Here is a 16115-nt window from a genome sequence, read left to right on the forward strand (position 1 = left end):
TAGTTCACACACAATGTTACATTAGTTTCAGGTATACAACAGTGATTCAGCAAGTCTTTACATTGTGCTATGCTCACTACAGCTACCCTCGGTCATTACACAATGCTATGACAGTACAATTGATTGTATTTCCTGTGATGTACCTTTTATTTCTGTGACTTACTCGTTCCATAACCGGAAGTCTGTATCTCCTACTGCTCTTCCCCCATTTTACTCACTGCCCCCCCCAACTATCAGATTTTTCTCTGTATTTATGGATCTGTTTCTGCTTTTTGTTTATTAATTTGTTTTATGAGATTCCATATCTGAATGAAATCATATAGTATTTGCTTTCTCAGTCTGACTGATTTCACTCAGCATAATACCCTTTAGGTCCATCCAGGTTGTTGCAAATGGCACAATCTCATCTTTTTTTAATGGCTACGTTATATTCCACTGTGTATATACACCATATCTTCCTTAGTCATTGGTTAATTGATAGACACTTCAGTTGTTTCCATCTTTTGGCTATTATAAATAATGCTGCCATAAACATAGGGGTGCATGTATCTTTTCAATGTACTGATTTTGTTTTCTTTGAGTATATAGTCAGTAGTGACATCATTGAATCATATGGTGTTTCTATTTTTAACTTTTTGTGGAAACTCTATACTGTTTTCCACAGTGGCTATACCAGTTTACATTCCCACCAGTGTTCTTTTTTTTTCCACATCCTTACCAACACTTACATTTTATCTTTTTCATTTTAGCCATTCTGAAAGGTGTGAGGTGATATTTCATTGTGGTTTTGATTTGCATTTCCCTGATGATTAGTCATGTTGAGCATCTTTTCATGTGACTGTTGACCATCTATATATATTCTCTGGAAAAATGTCTATTCAGGTCCTATGCCCAGTTTTTAATTGGATTATTTGGTGTTGGGTTTTTTTGGCTGTTAAGTTGTATAAATTCTTTATATATTTGGGATATTAACCCCTTATTGGATATATCATTTGCAAATGTCTTCTTTTGTTCAGTAGGCTGACTGTTTGTTTTGTTGATGATTTCCTTCACTGTGCAAAAGCATTTCATTTTGGTGTAGTCAAAATAATTTATTTTTGTTTTTGTTTCCCTTGACTTAGGAGATATATCTAGAAAAATGTTCCTATAGCCAAGATCAGAAAAATTACTACCTCTGTTCACTTCTAGGATTTTTTATGGTTTCAGGTCTCACATTTAGGTCTTTAATCCATTTTAAATTTTATTTATATGTATGGTGTTAGAAAGTGGTCCAGTTTCATTCTTTTATATGTGGCTGTCCAGTGTTCCCTATTGTATATTCTTGCCTGCTTTATCATAGATTAATTGGCCAGGTATGTGTGGGTTTATTTCTGGGCTCTCTGTTCTATTCCATTGATCTATTTTTGTCTATTTTTGTGCCAGAACCATACTGTTATGATTAAAGCTTTTCAGTATATCTTGGAATCTGGAATTGTGATACCTCCAGCTTTGTTTTTCTTTCTCATGATTGCTTTGTCTATTTGGAGTCTTTTGTATTTCCATACAAATTTTAATGTTATTTGTTCTAGTTCTATGAAAAATGCTGTTGGGGTGGCTCAGTAGGTTAAACATCCAACTCTTGATGACAGTTCAGGTCATGATCTCATGATTTGTGAGATCAAGTCCTGTGTTGGGCTCTGCATTGACAGTGCGGAGGCTGCTTGGGATTCTCTCTCTCTCCCTGTCTCCCTGTCTCTCTTCCTCTCCCCTGTTCATGTGCTCTTTCTCTCTTTCAAAATAAAGGTAAAAATAAAAATAATGCTGTTAGTATTTTGATAGAGATTACATTGAATCTATAGATTGCTTTAGGTAGTGTGGACATTTTAAAATATTAATTCTTCCAGTCCATGAACATGGAATATTTTTCCATTTGTTTGTGTCATCTTCAATATCTTTTTTCAGTGTTTTGTAGTTTTTATTTTTTTATATATTTTTTTATTTTTTTTATGTTTTTTATTTATTTCTGAGAGAGAGAGACAGCATGAACAGGGGTGGGTCAGAGAGAGAGGGAGACACAGAATCCAAAGCAGGCTCCAGGCTCTGAGCTAGCTGTCAGCACAGAGCCCGACGTGGGGCTTGAACCCACGAACTGTGAAATCATGACCTAAGCTGAAGTCGAACACTTAAACACCTAACCTACTGAGCCACCCAGGCGCTCCCAGTGTTTTGTAGTTTTCAGAGTACAGGTTTTCACCTCTTTGGTTAGTTTTGTTCCTAGGTATTTTATTCTTTTTGATGCAATTTTAAATAGATTATTTTCTTAATTTCTCTTTCTGCTACTTTTTTATTAATGTGTAGAAATGCTACTACTGATTTCTGGGTACTTTGTATCCTGCAGCTTTACTGAATTCATTGATTACTTCTAGTAGATTTTTGGGTAGCCTTCAGAATTTACTATGTACAATATCACGTCATCTGCAAATAGTGACAGTTTAAGAGATACCTCTTATTTCTTTTCGTTTTTTTCTTTCTTCCTTTTTTTTTTTTTTTTAATTGGTCTAGTTGCTTCTGATATTATGTTAAGTAAAAGTGTCAAGTGTGGACATCCTTGTCTTGTTCCTGATGTTAGAGGAAAAGTTCTCAGGTTTTCACCATTGAGTATGATGTTAGCTGTGGGTTTTTCATTTATGAGTTTTATTACATTGAGGTATTGCTTTGGTGAAATTTTCTTTCTTATTTCTAATTCTCTAAAAAAAGGGCATTTTCATCTTTTTTAAAGGCTTTATTTCTACAAAGGTATGTTTACTTAAAAAGAGACGATGAGCTTATGATTTTTTCCTTGGAAAAAACTTAATTTTCTTCATCTTCTCCATCCTTTACAAAAAGCTTAGAATCTGAACCACCCATTAAATCCAAAACTTATCATTTTTGCCCTCTTGTAGTTTTCTTTTTTGTGTTTTAACAAGTATAGATGTTACCAGTGGATATTTTCCCCTCCCCTTGCTGGTTATCTTATTTCTGAACCGTTAGCTTGAACATTTACATTGAAGCAAGGGTAAGTACATGAAAATATTTCTAGTTACTGCTACCTTTTTTCAAAAGAAAATGATTTCGTATATCTATTGGTCTGTAAAATGGTTGGATTAGAACTTCACGCTAATGAGAAATGAGGTCTTTTGTGTTTTTCTTCCATTTTGTCATAGTATTAGAAAAATGAAAGCAGCAAGATATCTGAAAAATAGGGCAAGAATGAGTGTTAGGTAGCTAATATCCTAAGTTAGTACCTCTCAAATTTTTCCAACCATATACCCTGATGACAGACAAGTGAACTCAGATTCCAGGAGATGTGGAAAATATTTACTGCAAATACAAACTTTCTATTGAGGTCATATATTTAATCTCAAAAACCCACTCATATTTTACAGTCTACCCACATCTGTTCTTTGTCAATTAATGTTTAAAACAAATAATATATTATCACAGAGTTAAAAATGAGACTCTCATAGAATTTATCTCAAGGATTCACGTGTCCCCGGCAGCCTTCTGTCTCTGCAAAGTATGGGTACTCCACCTGCAGAAGCATGGCTCTGATGTCTCCTTTATTACAGGTATAATCCAGTTACCAAGAATGTGACTGTAAAGAGTGATGGTGCTATTCAGGTCAACTTCACACTTGTTCGATCATCAGCAGACTCAAACAATGAATCCAAGAAGGGAAAGGGGGACAGCACCAACACCGATGATGCCAGTGATCCAACCTCTAAAGAGTTCGAAACTTTAATTAAAGACCTTTCAGCCGAGAATGGTTTGGAAAGCCTCATGTTACGGTCCTCCTCAAATCTGGCTCTTTATCGATACCACTTGTACAAAGACTTATCAGAGTTTCTGAGAGGACTTGTGATGAACTACCCACACATCACAAATCTCACCAAGTAAGTGTCACCGTCTTACTGCTATTTCTTTCATTCGCTTTTTCGTTCTTTTTTCTTTTCTTTCTTTCTCTTTTTTTCCTTTTCTTTCCTTTTTTTTTCTTTAAAGAAGTTACATTCAACATAAGCCATGTTGAATGGTTCTTATAATTTATTTGGAACTGCATATGAGAATTGGAATTTACTTCTTTTGAAACAGATATTGCATAGAGATCTTTTGAACAATGAATCTGAAAACTTTTATGAGGAACATTGGAGGAGAATTACTTGTTAAATTAGCAATGGATGGTTGGTGCCTCCTGGAAATGTAAAATTTTTCTCTTCCTAATGATAACTTTGACCCAATTAAAAACACTTTCACCTACTCAGCTGCAGATTCATGTCCTGACTATTTCTTAGTTTGCTTTATTTTTCTGGGGGCAAGGGACAAATTTGGAACTGTGAGTTCATCTGTCAGGGATCATTCTTTTTTTCCAAATAGAAAATGAAGCCTGGTTGCTGCCATTCTCTGGCCTCTAGTCTGTATTCACAGTTGGTATTCCCTGAAACCTTAGGGACATCTGCAATCTGTGATTGCAGGTCCTGGGAAAATATCCAGTAGTGGCTTAAACTGATTCTGAGCCAGCCTTTATCTTCGCTTTCTGGGGCTTCTCTGCCTCACTTTCACTGTTTCATTATAAATCTTTAAATCTTGTTACACTCATTTAAGAAGGGCACTTTTCAGGATGAGCACTGGGTTTATATGTAAGAGATGAATCACTGGGTTCTACTCCTGAAGTCAAGACTACACTGTATGTTAACTAATTGAGAACAAAAAATCCTTTTTTTAAGGAAAAAAAAAAGAAAATAGAATAAAAACAAGATGAGGAAAAAACTTTTTGTTACAGTTACTTGAAAATTATTTCCTTCATTTGTTGATTCCTATTTTTGCTTATTGAGGGTTTTACTCTACAAGTTGCCCTGTGCTTATACCTCTCTACTATATACCTAATGAAAATTATCCAGCCTTCTACATTCTTACTTTGTTTTTCTTCATTGGTTCCTTCCAATTTTGCCAGTATGTTTAGCTTCTCAAATACTGGTTTATAACGTTCCTAGATGCAGAATGATATTTACTTTAGCAATACCACTTACCTCTCTTCCTCCACTGATTGTTGAATATTTCTGCCCAATTCAGGTTTTAATATTGTCCATCTTAGGGCCGTATAGAGCTTACAGACTTTCTTATTTTAAAATAAACAAAAAATTGGACATTATTTTTGCTATCCATTACTTCGTCCATTTAAGCTTTTTTCAACCTTCCAATTCAAGATGCACTTTTTAGTTAAATATTTTCCCCCAGATACTCAACACCTGCCAGTGATGAGACACAGGCAGTTTTAGGTGGTCCGCCAGTAGGTACTAAGTATCACTGACTAGAATCATGAGAAAACAATAATTTTTCTATTCTCTTAATCCTTCTCAATTTAAAGCTAAGTTTTTTCCTCTATAATTCTTGTAAATCTCCCTTTGTGTCAAAGAAACCAGGCCTTAAGCTCAGAGCTTGTGGGCAACAGCAGATTGCTTTAGGATTTTTGCTCTAATACTAGTATTGCATTTATAATAAAGTATAAAGTATCTTATTTATATAAATTCACTTATATTTAGAAAGTAAATTTCTGTGCATTTGTGTATATTTAAACTTTTCCACAATAAAAATTTTAAGTGAGTTAATGGAAAAGTCACACATTAAGTAAATGGTAGTATAGATTATAGAAGATAGGGCAAATATTGTGAAGATGGTATGAGAATGACTGAATTTGGAGGAATCCTGAACCAAATACTCTTCCCTAAATCTTATAACATCTCACTTGTATTTGATTTTCTTTGGCCAAGCAAAACTCATTTTCTTAAAATTTTCTGACACAATGATGCATTCTTTAAAGACTTTTGAAGGCTTTACATGTTTGTTTTCATGTCTGAAACAGATTTTTTAAAAAATCCATATGTCGGCATTGACATAATGCTTGATCACTTGCTGACTTGGTGTTTTTGATTTTTGAAAGTTTGGGACAGAGTTCCGAATATCGTCACATCTGGTCCCTCGAAATCTCCAATAAGCCCAACATATCTGAACCCGAAGAACCAAAGATCCGTTTTGTTGCTGGTATCCATGGAAATGCTCCAGTTGGAACTGAACTACTTTTGGCTCTGGCAGAATTTCTCTGCCTAAACTACAAAAAGAACCCAGCTGTTACTCAAGTAAGAGAATAGCCCATTTTGACATGCTTTAGAAGGAAAAACTCAGTCATATCTTAATATCAAAGCACCATTAAAAATTTTTCAAACTTCTTGTTAAATTTTACACAGAGGCACTTTTAATGCATTATTATAAACTTTACCCTTTGAAAATGGACCATCTTTGTATATACTCATTGTTAACAGTGTCTTTCTGCTATATTTCTTTGTATATAATTAGAAGGCATAGAGGAAAAAAATACTGAAGATTTGCATTCAGTCTCTTACTCCTTTATTTAATAGTCAAATTACCCTTCCAATCTTTACTTAACATTCTTTACGTTCTAACTTGAGGGACTTCCATTGCTAGTAACTTATAATTGAGACACTATATTGAAAATGAGGTGAGGTGCCTGGGTGGCTCAGTTGGTTAAGCATCTGTCTTCAGCTCAGGTCATGATTTCGTGGTTCATGACTTTTAGCCCTGTGTCAGACTCTGTGCTGACAACTCAGAGCCTGGAGTCTGCTTCAGATTCTGTGTCTCCCTCTCTCTCTCTGCCCCTCCCCCGCTCACACTTTGCCTCTCCCTCAAAAATAAATAAGCATAAAAAATTTTTTTCCCCTTAGGAAAAGGGAAAGGAACTAATATTTGTTTGATACCTACTGTGTGTCAGGTATTTACACCGCATACTTTACATATATCACAGTTTAATTCTCAATTTGTTATCTCCGTTGTACAGATATGAATTAAAATCAAGGCAGAAATATTTGATAACTTACAGGAGGTCACACAGCAAGTATGTGGTAAAACTGGGATTTAAACCCAAGTGTGTCTCACTCTAAAGTCTATGCTGTTTTGTTACATGATACTGACTCCCCTAAAAGAAATTTGGGGAGAACTGACATCGTAATTAGGATCAGAAAGTACCTATGGGATTAGGTGAGATGAGCTTAAATCAGACTTGACCAGAAATTATTTTACCATTTTCAGTAAAGCAAATTGTATTGATTTCTTAATGTGAGTTGTAAAGAGGACTCCAAGGACATTTTTTGTTCTGTTCTTAAAAAATGGGAGAGTATCTAGGATAGTGTTTCTCAAGCCTGCTACACATTAGAAACATTTGGGAAGCTTTTAAAAATACCAGTGCCTGGGCCCCATCTCCCAAAATATTAGTATTCCTTTAAAAGCTCCTGAGGTTATTCCAGTGTCTGGCTAAATTGCTGCCTACTGATATTATGGTCATAAGAGACTATGTCCTAGGTAAAATACCTACCAGGAATTTCAGAACTTCTAGATTGTGAGAATTAGCTTCACTGGCCCAATTAGACTGGAACTAGTAATCATACTTTTTTTTTAATATTTATTTATTTTTGAGAGAGCGAGAGACAGAGACAGAGAGAGACAGAGTGTGAGTGGGGAAGGGGCAGAGTGAGAGCGAGACACAGAATCCAAAGCAGGATCCAGGCTCTGAGCTGTTAGCACAGAGCCCAATGTAGGGCTCAAACTCATCAACCAAGATCATGACCTGAGCCAAAGTTGGACACTTAACCAATTGAGCCACCCAGGAACTCCAGTAATTGTACTTTAAATATTTTTTAATTTAGTTTGAGAGAGAGCGTGCCAGCAGGAGAGCGGCAGAGAGAAAGGGAGAGAGAGAATCCCAAGCAGGCTCCACGCTGCCAGCACGGAGTCCAATGCGGGACTTGATCTCAGGAACCTCAAAATCATGATTCGATCTGAAATCAAGAGTCAAATGCTTAACTGGCTGAGCCACCCAGGTGCCCCTTGTAATGTTACTTTAGATTGCCATTCATTTTGAGATAAGGGCCAGAATTATCTGGCAAGTTCAAGAAAATACACATAAACTCTGAGACCTGTAGCAAAGCTCAAGCATGTATTTTAAAAAAAATCTCTCCCAGGGGAGAAAGTTAAGAACCAATGAGTTTAGGGTCTCCAACATTTTCAATCTTTTGACTGTTTTAGCAGAATAAATAAACCAGGGATCATTTATTCTGATTTACCCTCAGAAATATATAGGATGAAGTTGTCAGAAATTAGTTCATGCCACATATGTAGGTATTGATGCATATGTAGGATCATTTAGAGAAGGAATTATTATGGGTAAGACAAATATTGTACTTCATTTTTTTTGTCATGCGGATTTCAACTCTTCTGTCTCATTGTTTCCAGACATACATTGATATTTGTTAGAATATGCATTCCCATTTTTAACCTGGAAAATACAGTCTTACCATTATTATTGGTTTCAGCCAGTGTTGGGCAAACATTTTCTATAAAGGGATGTATAGTATATATTTTGGGCTTTGTGAGACAGCTGTTCTGTGCTGCAACTATTCAACTCTGAAGTACAGCACAAAAACAGTCATGTGAATGGGCATGGCTGTGTGCCAATAAAACTTTATTTACAATAGCAAGCAGCAGGCTGGATTTAGCCTGCAGGCAGTGGTTTCTGAACCCTTTGTAAGTCATTAGGAAGTCTCTGGAAATAGTTGCGCTGTAGTTTTTCATTTCTTTTTTAATTTATTTGGAGCAAGAGAGAATTTTATTTTTATTTATTTTAGGCTTGCCTTTTAAGTCTATGTAAAACAATAAAGACTTGGGGCGCCTGGGTGGTTCAGTCGGTTGAGCATTTGACTCTCGATTTCAGCTCAAGCCATGATTCCAGGGTCTTGGATCGAGCCCCACGTTGGGCACTGCACTGAGAGTGGAGCCTGCTTAAGATTCTCTCTGTCTCTCTGTCTCTCTCTCCCTGCTCTCTCCTTCTCTCTGTCTGCCCCTTTCCCCTGCTTGCACTCTGTCTTTCTCAAATGAAAATAATAAAAGTATTATTATTTATTAAAGTAGAACAATAAAGACTCTGAGGCATGGGAGGTTATTTTATGACTCCACATAGAGCTAATAAACTCACTGGTTTCTCTTTCTGTTTTAGCTGGTTGACAGGACTAGAATTGTGATTGTGCCATCTCTAAATCCAGATGGACGAGAGAAGGCACAAGAGAAAGACTGTACTTCAAAAAGAGGACAGACAAATGCTCATGGCAAAGACTTGGATACAGACTTCACAAGTAAGACTAATTTTGAAACCATTAAACTACTTTGCACATAATTTCATTTCTCTTAGCCAGGAGGCTGATCGATTGTGTAGATGAATAATGGGGTACTTCCTTCTAGGTTGTGCATGTAAGATATAAATGACAAACTAGAAACTTGTCAAATTTTTCTTTTATCATTTCCAAAAGGAATTCAAGTGTTTTCTTATAAATTCAATCAATATTATTGGAAGGGTTCCATTACTGGTCATACAGATATATATTTTTCTCTCTCTATCCCCTCATATCTGTGCACACACAATTAATGTGTATGTTGATGTGAAGGAGCCTCTTTCTTATTTACTAAAAGAATCATCAAACTGTACATATTGTTCTGCAACTTTTTTCATTGAGTATATCACTGATCTTTCTGTTTCAATACTTACAGATCTCTAATGTTCTTATTAATGACATCTTAGTACACTGTTACTGTATGGCAATACTCTAGCTTGTTGAACAATTTCTTACTAATGGACATTTAGTTTCTTTCTAATTTTTTGTTCTTGCAAACAGTGCTACAGAAAACATCCTGATTTCTGAAAATTTTATTTTCTTTCAAAGATAGGCTATATATTCTCAAAATTATTTTTTTAAGTTTAAGCTATTTATTTTGAGAGAGAGGACACAATCAGTGAAGGGCAGAGAGAAGGAGAAACAGAATCCCAAGTAGGCTCCATCAGCGCAGAGCCCCACGTGGGGCTTGAATTCACGAACTGTGAGATCATGACCTGAGCTGAAATCAGGAGTCAGATGCTTAACCAACAGAGCCACCCAGGCACCCCTCAGTATTATTTTTTTAAGAGGATATGTTTGGGGCACCTGGGTTGCTCAATCAGTTCCTGATCTCAGCTCAGTTCATGATCTCACAGTTCGTGAGATCAAGTCCCTTGTCAGGCTCCACACTGACAAGTGCAAAGCCTGCTTGGGATTCTCTCTCCCCCTCTCTCTGCCTCTCACTCACTCTCTCAAAAATAAATCAATAAATAAACTTTAAAAAAATATAGGATATGTTCATCCCATTTTGTTTCCAGTAAGAATTTTCTTAAGCTTGCTTAGAATCATTAACCTTTATACACTATCCTGAATTATATAAAACTCATAGTAATCTACCTTCTAGATTGTATCTTTCATGCTACTGAGGTCGTATGGAGTAATACAGTGTTTTTATACAGATTTTTAAAGTTAGCCTCTGATTGTGCTCATGTAGAGAATATTTTCTTACTATTTTCTTACTATTTCTTACTATTCATACTAAAATTTTGAAACTTGGTATTTCATATTTGACTTTTACATTTTTTTAGATAATGCCTCCCAGCCTGAGACTAAAGCAATCATTGAAAATTTGATCCAAAAACAGGACTTTAGTCTTTCTGTTGCACTAGATGGTGGTTCAGTGCTGGTCACATACCCGTATGACAAACCAGTACAAACAGGTACGTACAATATCAATTTATGTATATACTTTCTAAGCTGAGATAGGAGTTTCCAATTAGGTAATATCCCTTCGAATTTTTTAAAAAATTGTGAGCATTTGAGCATACTCCATGACCAACCAACCAACCTAGGAAGATTGTGCTTATATCAACAGCTCAGTTACTTGGAGGAGAGAGGTCTGATCTAATAATTATTATGTCTATAGAATTGGGAATACAAAAGTGAACAAGACACCATGCCTGCCTCAAGCAACTCATATTATATATGTAACCAAATAGTAATAAGACAGAATCGCTCTCCCCTGCTTTAAACCATTATTGACTTGGTTGCATTAAAAAAAATTTTTTTAATGTTTATTTAATATCCTTGAGAGAGACAGAGCATGAGTGGGGGAGTCACAGAGAGAGGGAGACACAGATTCTGAAGCAGGCTCCAGACTCTGAGCTGTCAGCACAGAGCCCAACATGGGCTTCACACTCAAACTGTGAGATCATGACCTGAGTCGAAGTCAGACACTTACTCAACTGAGCCACCCAGGCGCACCGTGACTTGGTTGCATTTAGATGATTGCAATTGCTTGTTGAATCTCTCTGGGGCCTTTGTATTTGGAGTAGTTTGTGTTGTTTCAATGCAGCTTATAAGAAATATTGTTATTAGGACTTCGTTGCCCTAAATGTAATAAAACATACCAAGCAAGCTTGTATTTTAGTATAGTAGCCTGTGGTGTAAACTAACCATTAGTACCTTTTAATATAAGGAAGATGTATATCTTCTTAGTCTGATTGTCCTGGGCTCAACAGAACCGTGTGGCTAATTACAATACCTCCTCAGTGCACTTCAGCAGGGTGCAAGATGAACTAGAAGGAGAGAAAGATGACTTTTGTATCCATGAAGTTGAACTTGAAGTAAGATCTTTGTGATTTCTCCAAATTCTGAATTTTTCTTTTTATAGTGGAAAACAAAGAGACTTTGAAGCATTTGGCATCTCTTTATGCAAATAATCATCCATCCATGCACATGGGTCAGCCCAGTTGCCCAAATAAATCAGGTAGGTATTTTCTGTACCCTTTGTTCTTGTTGCTGCTTTCAGGGATGGAGGGTGTCTTACCTGAAGGTCTCATTGAGCCTCTGTCTCTCAATGCTTTTATAGATGAGAATATCCCAGGAGGCGTAATGCGCGGAGCAGAATGGCACAGTCACCTGGGCAGCATGAAGGTATGCTGTATAGAATACAGTAAGACGAGAATATGATTGTTGGCCATTGAATGATAGAATAGGTGACTTTTCTAATATAAGCAAAGTGAGCGGCATCTACTTCATGGCTTTCTTAAGAAGACAGCCCTCAACTTAACCTCCAACAGCATTTTTTTTCTCCAGTTTAATCATTTTTAATTGTACAGTTGAGTGACATTAATTACATTTAATGTAATTAAACTAACCGCCATTCTAAGCCATCTGGTTCCAAAGCTTTTTTATCACCCCAGACAGAAATTCCGCATCTACTAAACAGTTACTCCTGATTCTGCTGGTGATCCCCCAACTCCTGGTAACGTCTCTCCCTTCTGTCTCTGTGTTTTTGCCTATTCTAGATATTTCTTATAAGTGGAATCATACAAAATTTGTCCTTTGTGCCTGGCTTCTTTCACTTAGCATAATGTTTTCAGGGTTCATCTATTTTGTTAGCCTGTATTAGTCCTCTATTCCTTTTCATGGCTCAATAATGTTCTGTTGTATGTATATACCACATTTAATCAATTTAAGTGTTGATGGACACTTGAGTTGTTTCTACCTTTTGGCTATAGAACAATGCTGCAGTGAACATTAGTGTACAACTGTAGGTTTGAGCCCTCGTTTTCAGTTCTTTGGGGTATATATCTAGATGTGGAGTTGCTACCCATGTTCTAATTCTATTTTTAACTTTTTGAGGAACCACTGAACTGTTTGGTCCATTCCTACCAACAATATACAGGAATTCCAATTTCTCCATGTCCTTGTCAATGCGTGTCATTTTCCTTTTTTAAAAAAAATTATAGCCATCCTAGCAGATACAAAGTGGAACTTCATTGTAGTTTTGATTTGCATTTCCTCAAAGACTAATGATGTTGAGAATCTTTTTCATGTGCTTATTGACCATTTCTTTATCTTCCTTGGAGAAATTTCTTTTTCTCCATTCCCTATTTTATATTGTATTTATTTATTTTAAAAGTTTTTAATATTTATTTATCTTTGAGAGACAGAGCGTGAGCAGGAGAGGGGCAGAGAGAGAGGGAGACACAAAATCCAAAGCAGGCTCCAGGCTCCGAGCTGTCGGTACAGAGCTTGACATGGGGCTCGAACCCACAAACTGCAAGATCATGATCTGAGCCAGTCAGATGCTTAACCAACTGAGCCATCCAGGTGCCCCTTATTTTGTTATTTTTTGAATTCCTTTGCCTATTTTTAAATTGGGTTATCTTTTTGTTGTTAGGTTATAAGAATTCTTTATATACTTTGGATGCTAAACCCTTATCATATGTTTGATTTGCGAGTAGTTTCTCCTATTATGTTGGTTGTCATTTCATTTCCTTGATAATACCCTTTGATGCACAGAAGTTTTTAATGTTGATGAAGTCAAACTTATCAGTCTTTTTGTTGCTCATGCTCTTGTTGTTATATCTGAGAATTCATAGCCAAATCCAAGGTCCAAATGAAGATTTAAATCCAAATGAAGATTTAGCTCCATGTTTTCTTCTGTGAGTTTTATGGATTTAGCTCTTATATTTAGGTTATTGATACATCTTTTTTTTAAATGTTTATTTATTTTTGAGACAGAGTGAGAGAGCGAGAGAGAGAGCAAGAGTTGGGGAGGGGAAGAAAGAGACAGGGAGACACAGAATCCGAAACAGGCCTCCAGGCTCTGAGCTGTCAGCACAGAGCCTGATGTGGAGGTCAGACCCACGAACCCGGATATCATGACCTGAGCTGAAGTCATATGCTTAAGTGTCTGAGCCACCCAGGTGCCCTAGGTCATTGATAAGATTCTTAAGTTGATTTTTTGTTATGATAGGAAGTAGGAGTCCAACTTCATTATTATTATTATTATTATTATTTTTTTTTTGCATGTGGAAATCTAATCTAAGCACCATTTGTTGAAAAGACTATTCTTTCCCTTTGAATGCTATTGGCACCCTTGTCAAAAATCAGTTGACCATAGATGTGTGTATTTATTTCTGGACTCTCAATTCTATTTCATTGGTCTTTATATGTATTCTCCCAGTATCACTGTTTTGATTTCTGTAGCTTTGTGGTAAGTTTTGAAATTAAGAAGTGTGAGTACTCCAACTTTTCCCTTTTTCAAGATTGTTTTTTTGCTATTCAAGGTGCCTTGCAGTTACATTTGAATTGAATTGAAGATTGGCTTTTCTTCTTTCTTTCTTTCTTTTTTTCAAAAATGCTGTTGGAATTCTGTTAAGGGTTGTGTTGAATCTATAGATCCTTTGGGTTATATTGACATCTCAATAGTATTGTCTTTCTATTCACGAATGCAGTTTTGTCTTTGCATTTACTTAGGTCTTCTTTCATTTCTTTTTGATAATATTTTAATTGGTTGTCCATCCACTTCAACTTAGTAAGGAGTTGTTAGCAGATGGGTGGTTAGCTCATCGTTTCATTAACATGTGCAACTAGAAACTTGACTTTATTCTCATCTCTGCCTGCCTATTCTCCTTTATTTACTAAGAACTTACTATGTATGAGGTAATTTGCTATACTAGTGATAAATGGAATATATTTCCTGCCCCATTGTACAAATAACTGTTTTACATAATTAATTGATTTGATCTAGAAGAGAGCAACTCTCAGTGTTCCATGAGAAATTAAAGACAGAACAGATCACACCTAATCAGGGGTGTAGTCTTCTCTTAGAGAAAATGGCATTTGGGATGCAGAGATGGTAACGCAGAACATTCTAGAAGAGGAAGCAGTACGGGCAGAGATCAGTAAGCAGTCTAGTTTAGTTAGAACAAGAGGTGTAACAGAGAGCAGCAGAAGACAAGAATGGAAAGAGAGTTTGGGGCTTTAACACTTTGTTTTAGTAAGGAATGGGAAGCCACTGAAGGTTTTGAGCAGATACATAGTAACATGATGGGAACAGTACTATGGAGCAATTAATCTCTCCGCAGTGGATTAAGATAGTTTGGAGGAAGGAGAGAGTGGAATGGGGAGACTAGTGTAGAATTGCCTGGACAAGCAATAACGAGGGCCTGGATTAGCGTGGTGATGATGGGAATGGAAACAAGGGATGAAGTGTCAGAGATATTGCAGAGGTGGAATTGACAGGATTTGGCAAATTATGGATGATGGCAAGAAGCTGAAGTCAAAGATAAGAGATTCCATGTCTGCGTGAGGACATGAGTTGATGCCATTAACTGAATAAGGAAAAAGAACAGGTCTGGGGGGAAAGGTAGTGAGTTAGGTTTGGGAACCTGTCCACACCAGCAGTTCCCGTGCCTGGATAATTGCTCTTCTGTAGCAGTGGCTGCCGTCACCAGCAGGTGGAAGGTGCCAGAGGGCAGGTGCTTGTGCTTCTACCTCCAGAGCTCTGACAATGGCTGAAGTTCCGGAGTTGAGAGGGAAGCTGGCCATCTGCGTGCACTTTTTTATTCACTCATGTATTCAGCAAACCCTAGTAAACCCCCTCTACCTGCCAGGCACTGTGGCAAGCACTGGAGATACAAAAATGAATTAGACCTAGTCCCTAGTCTCAAGGACTCTCTTAGCAACAGCCATTTTTGTGACTGATTAGAATACCGAGCCGTTTATTTATATGTGCTGGGAAATGCTTTACAGATCCTTTGCTTACATCACCCAGGTTTTCTTTCTGTTCCCTTCTTGCATTATAAGGCCTCATTCTTACTTTTATTTGTTATTTTTTCTACATTCATTGTTGAATTTTATATTGCAGGATTATAGTGTCACCTATGGCCACTGTCCGGAAATCACAGTGTACACGAGCTGCTGCTACTTTCCCAGCGCAGCACAACTTCCTTCCTTGTGGGCAGATAATAAAAAATCTCTTCTCAGCATGCTGGTGGAGGTGAGCCTGACTTTCCCTTTTTAACTAGAAGCAAGCTCCCAGGAATATGTTCAGTGAAGACCTTAATCAAAATATGTTCTTAATTTTTTTACTAGAAATTTATATTATTTATTTTAAATATATATTTGGAAAGAGTTTTGTTGAATTTATATCACCTAAGTCAGTGTTGTGACTTCACAAATCTGGAATCTGCTGTAATTCAGATAATTTAACCCTGTGTGACATTGCACATTTTTTTTTTCATTTGAATCTCATGCATTCGTTATGTTGAGCGAGTATACTGTGCTGGAAAGTAAATCATTTGAGATATCAGAAGATTTGTGTTCTGACACACTTTGGGCTTTGACTGTTATTGGAGTTCTCTTTTCATG

General features: G+C 36.6%; 1 protein-coding gene across 1 annotated transcript in view; it reads left to right on the plus strand.

Moving 5' to 3' along the window:
* The window catches only part of CPD (carboxypeptidase D), a 73239-nt gene that overhangs the window by 50044 nt on the left and 7080 nt on the right, over window positions 1-16115 (plus strand). Inside the window, exons 12-18 of the mRNA XM_039253515.1 lie at window positions 3588-3911; window positions 5954-6149; window positions 9077-9212; window positions 10538-10669; window positions 11623-11718; window positions 11821-11885; window positions 15613-15744. Coding sequence (XP_039109446.1) covers window positions 3588-3911; window positions 5954-6149; window positions 9077-9212; window positions 10538-10669; window positions 11623-11718; window positions 11821-11885; window positions 15613-15744 — 1081 coding nt within the window. The remainder of the gene's footprint in view (window positions 1-3587; window positions 3912-5953; window positions 6150-9076; window positions 9213-10537; window positions 10670-11622; window positions 11719-11820; window positions 11886-15612; window positions 15745-16115) is intronic.

This window comes from Hyaena hyaena, unplaced genomic scaffold, assembly GCF_003009895.1.
Source record: "Hyaena hyaena isolate Hyena2069 unplaced genomic scaffold, ASM300989v1 scaffold_10, whole genome shotgun sequence".
Classification (NCBI taxonomy): Eukaryota; Metazoa; Chordata; class Mammalia; order Carnivora; family Hyaenidae; genus Hyaena; species Hyaena hyaena.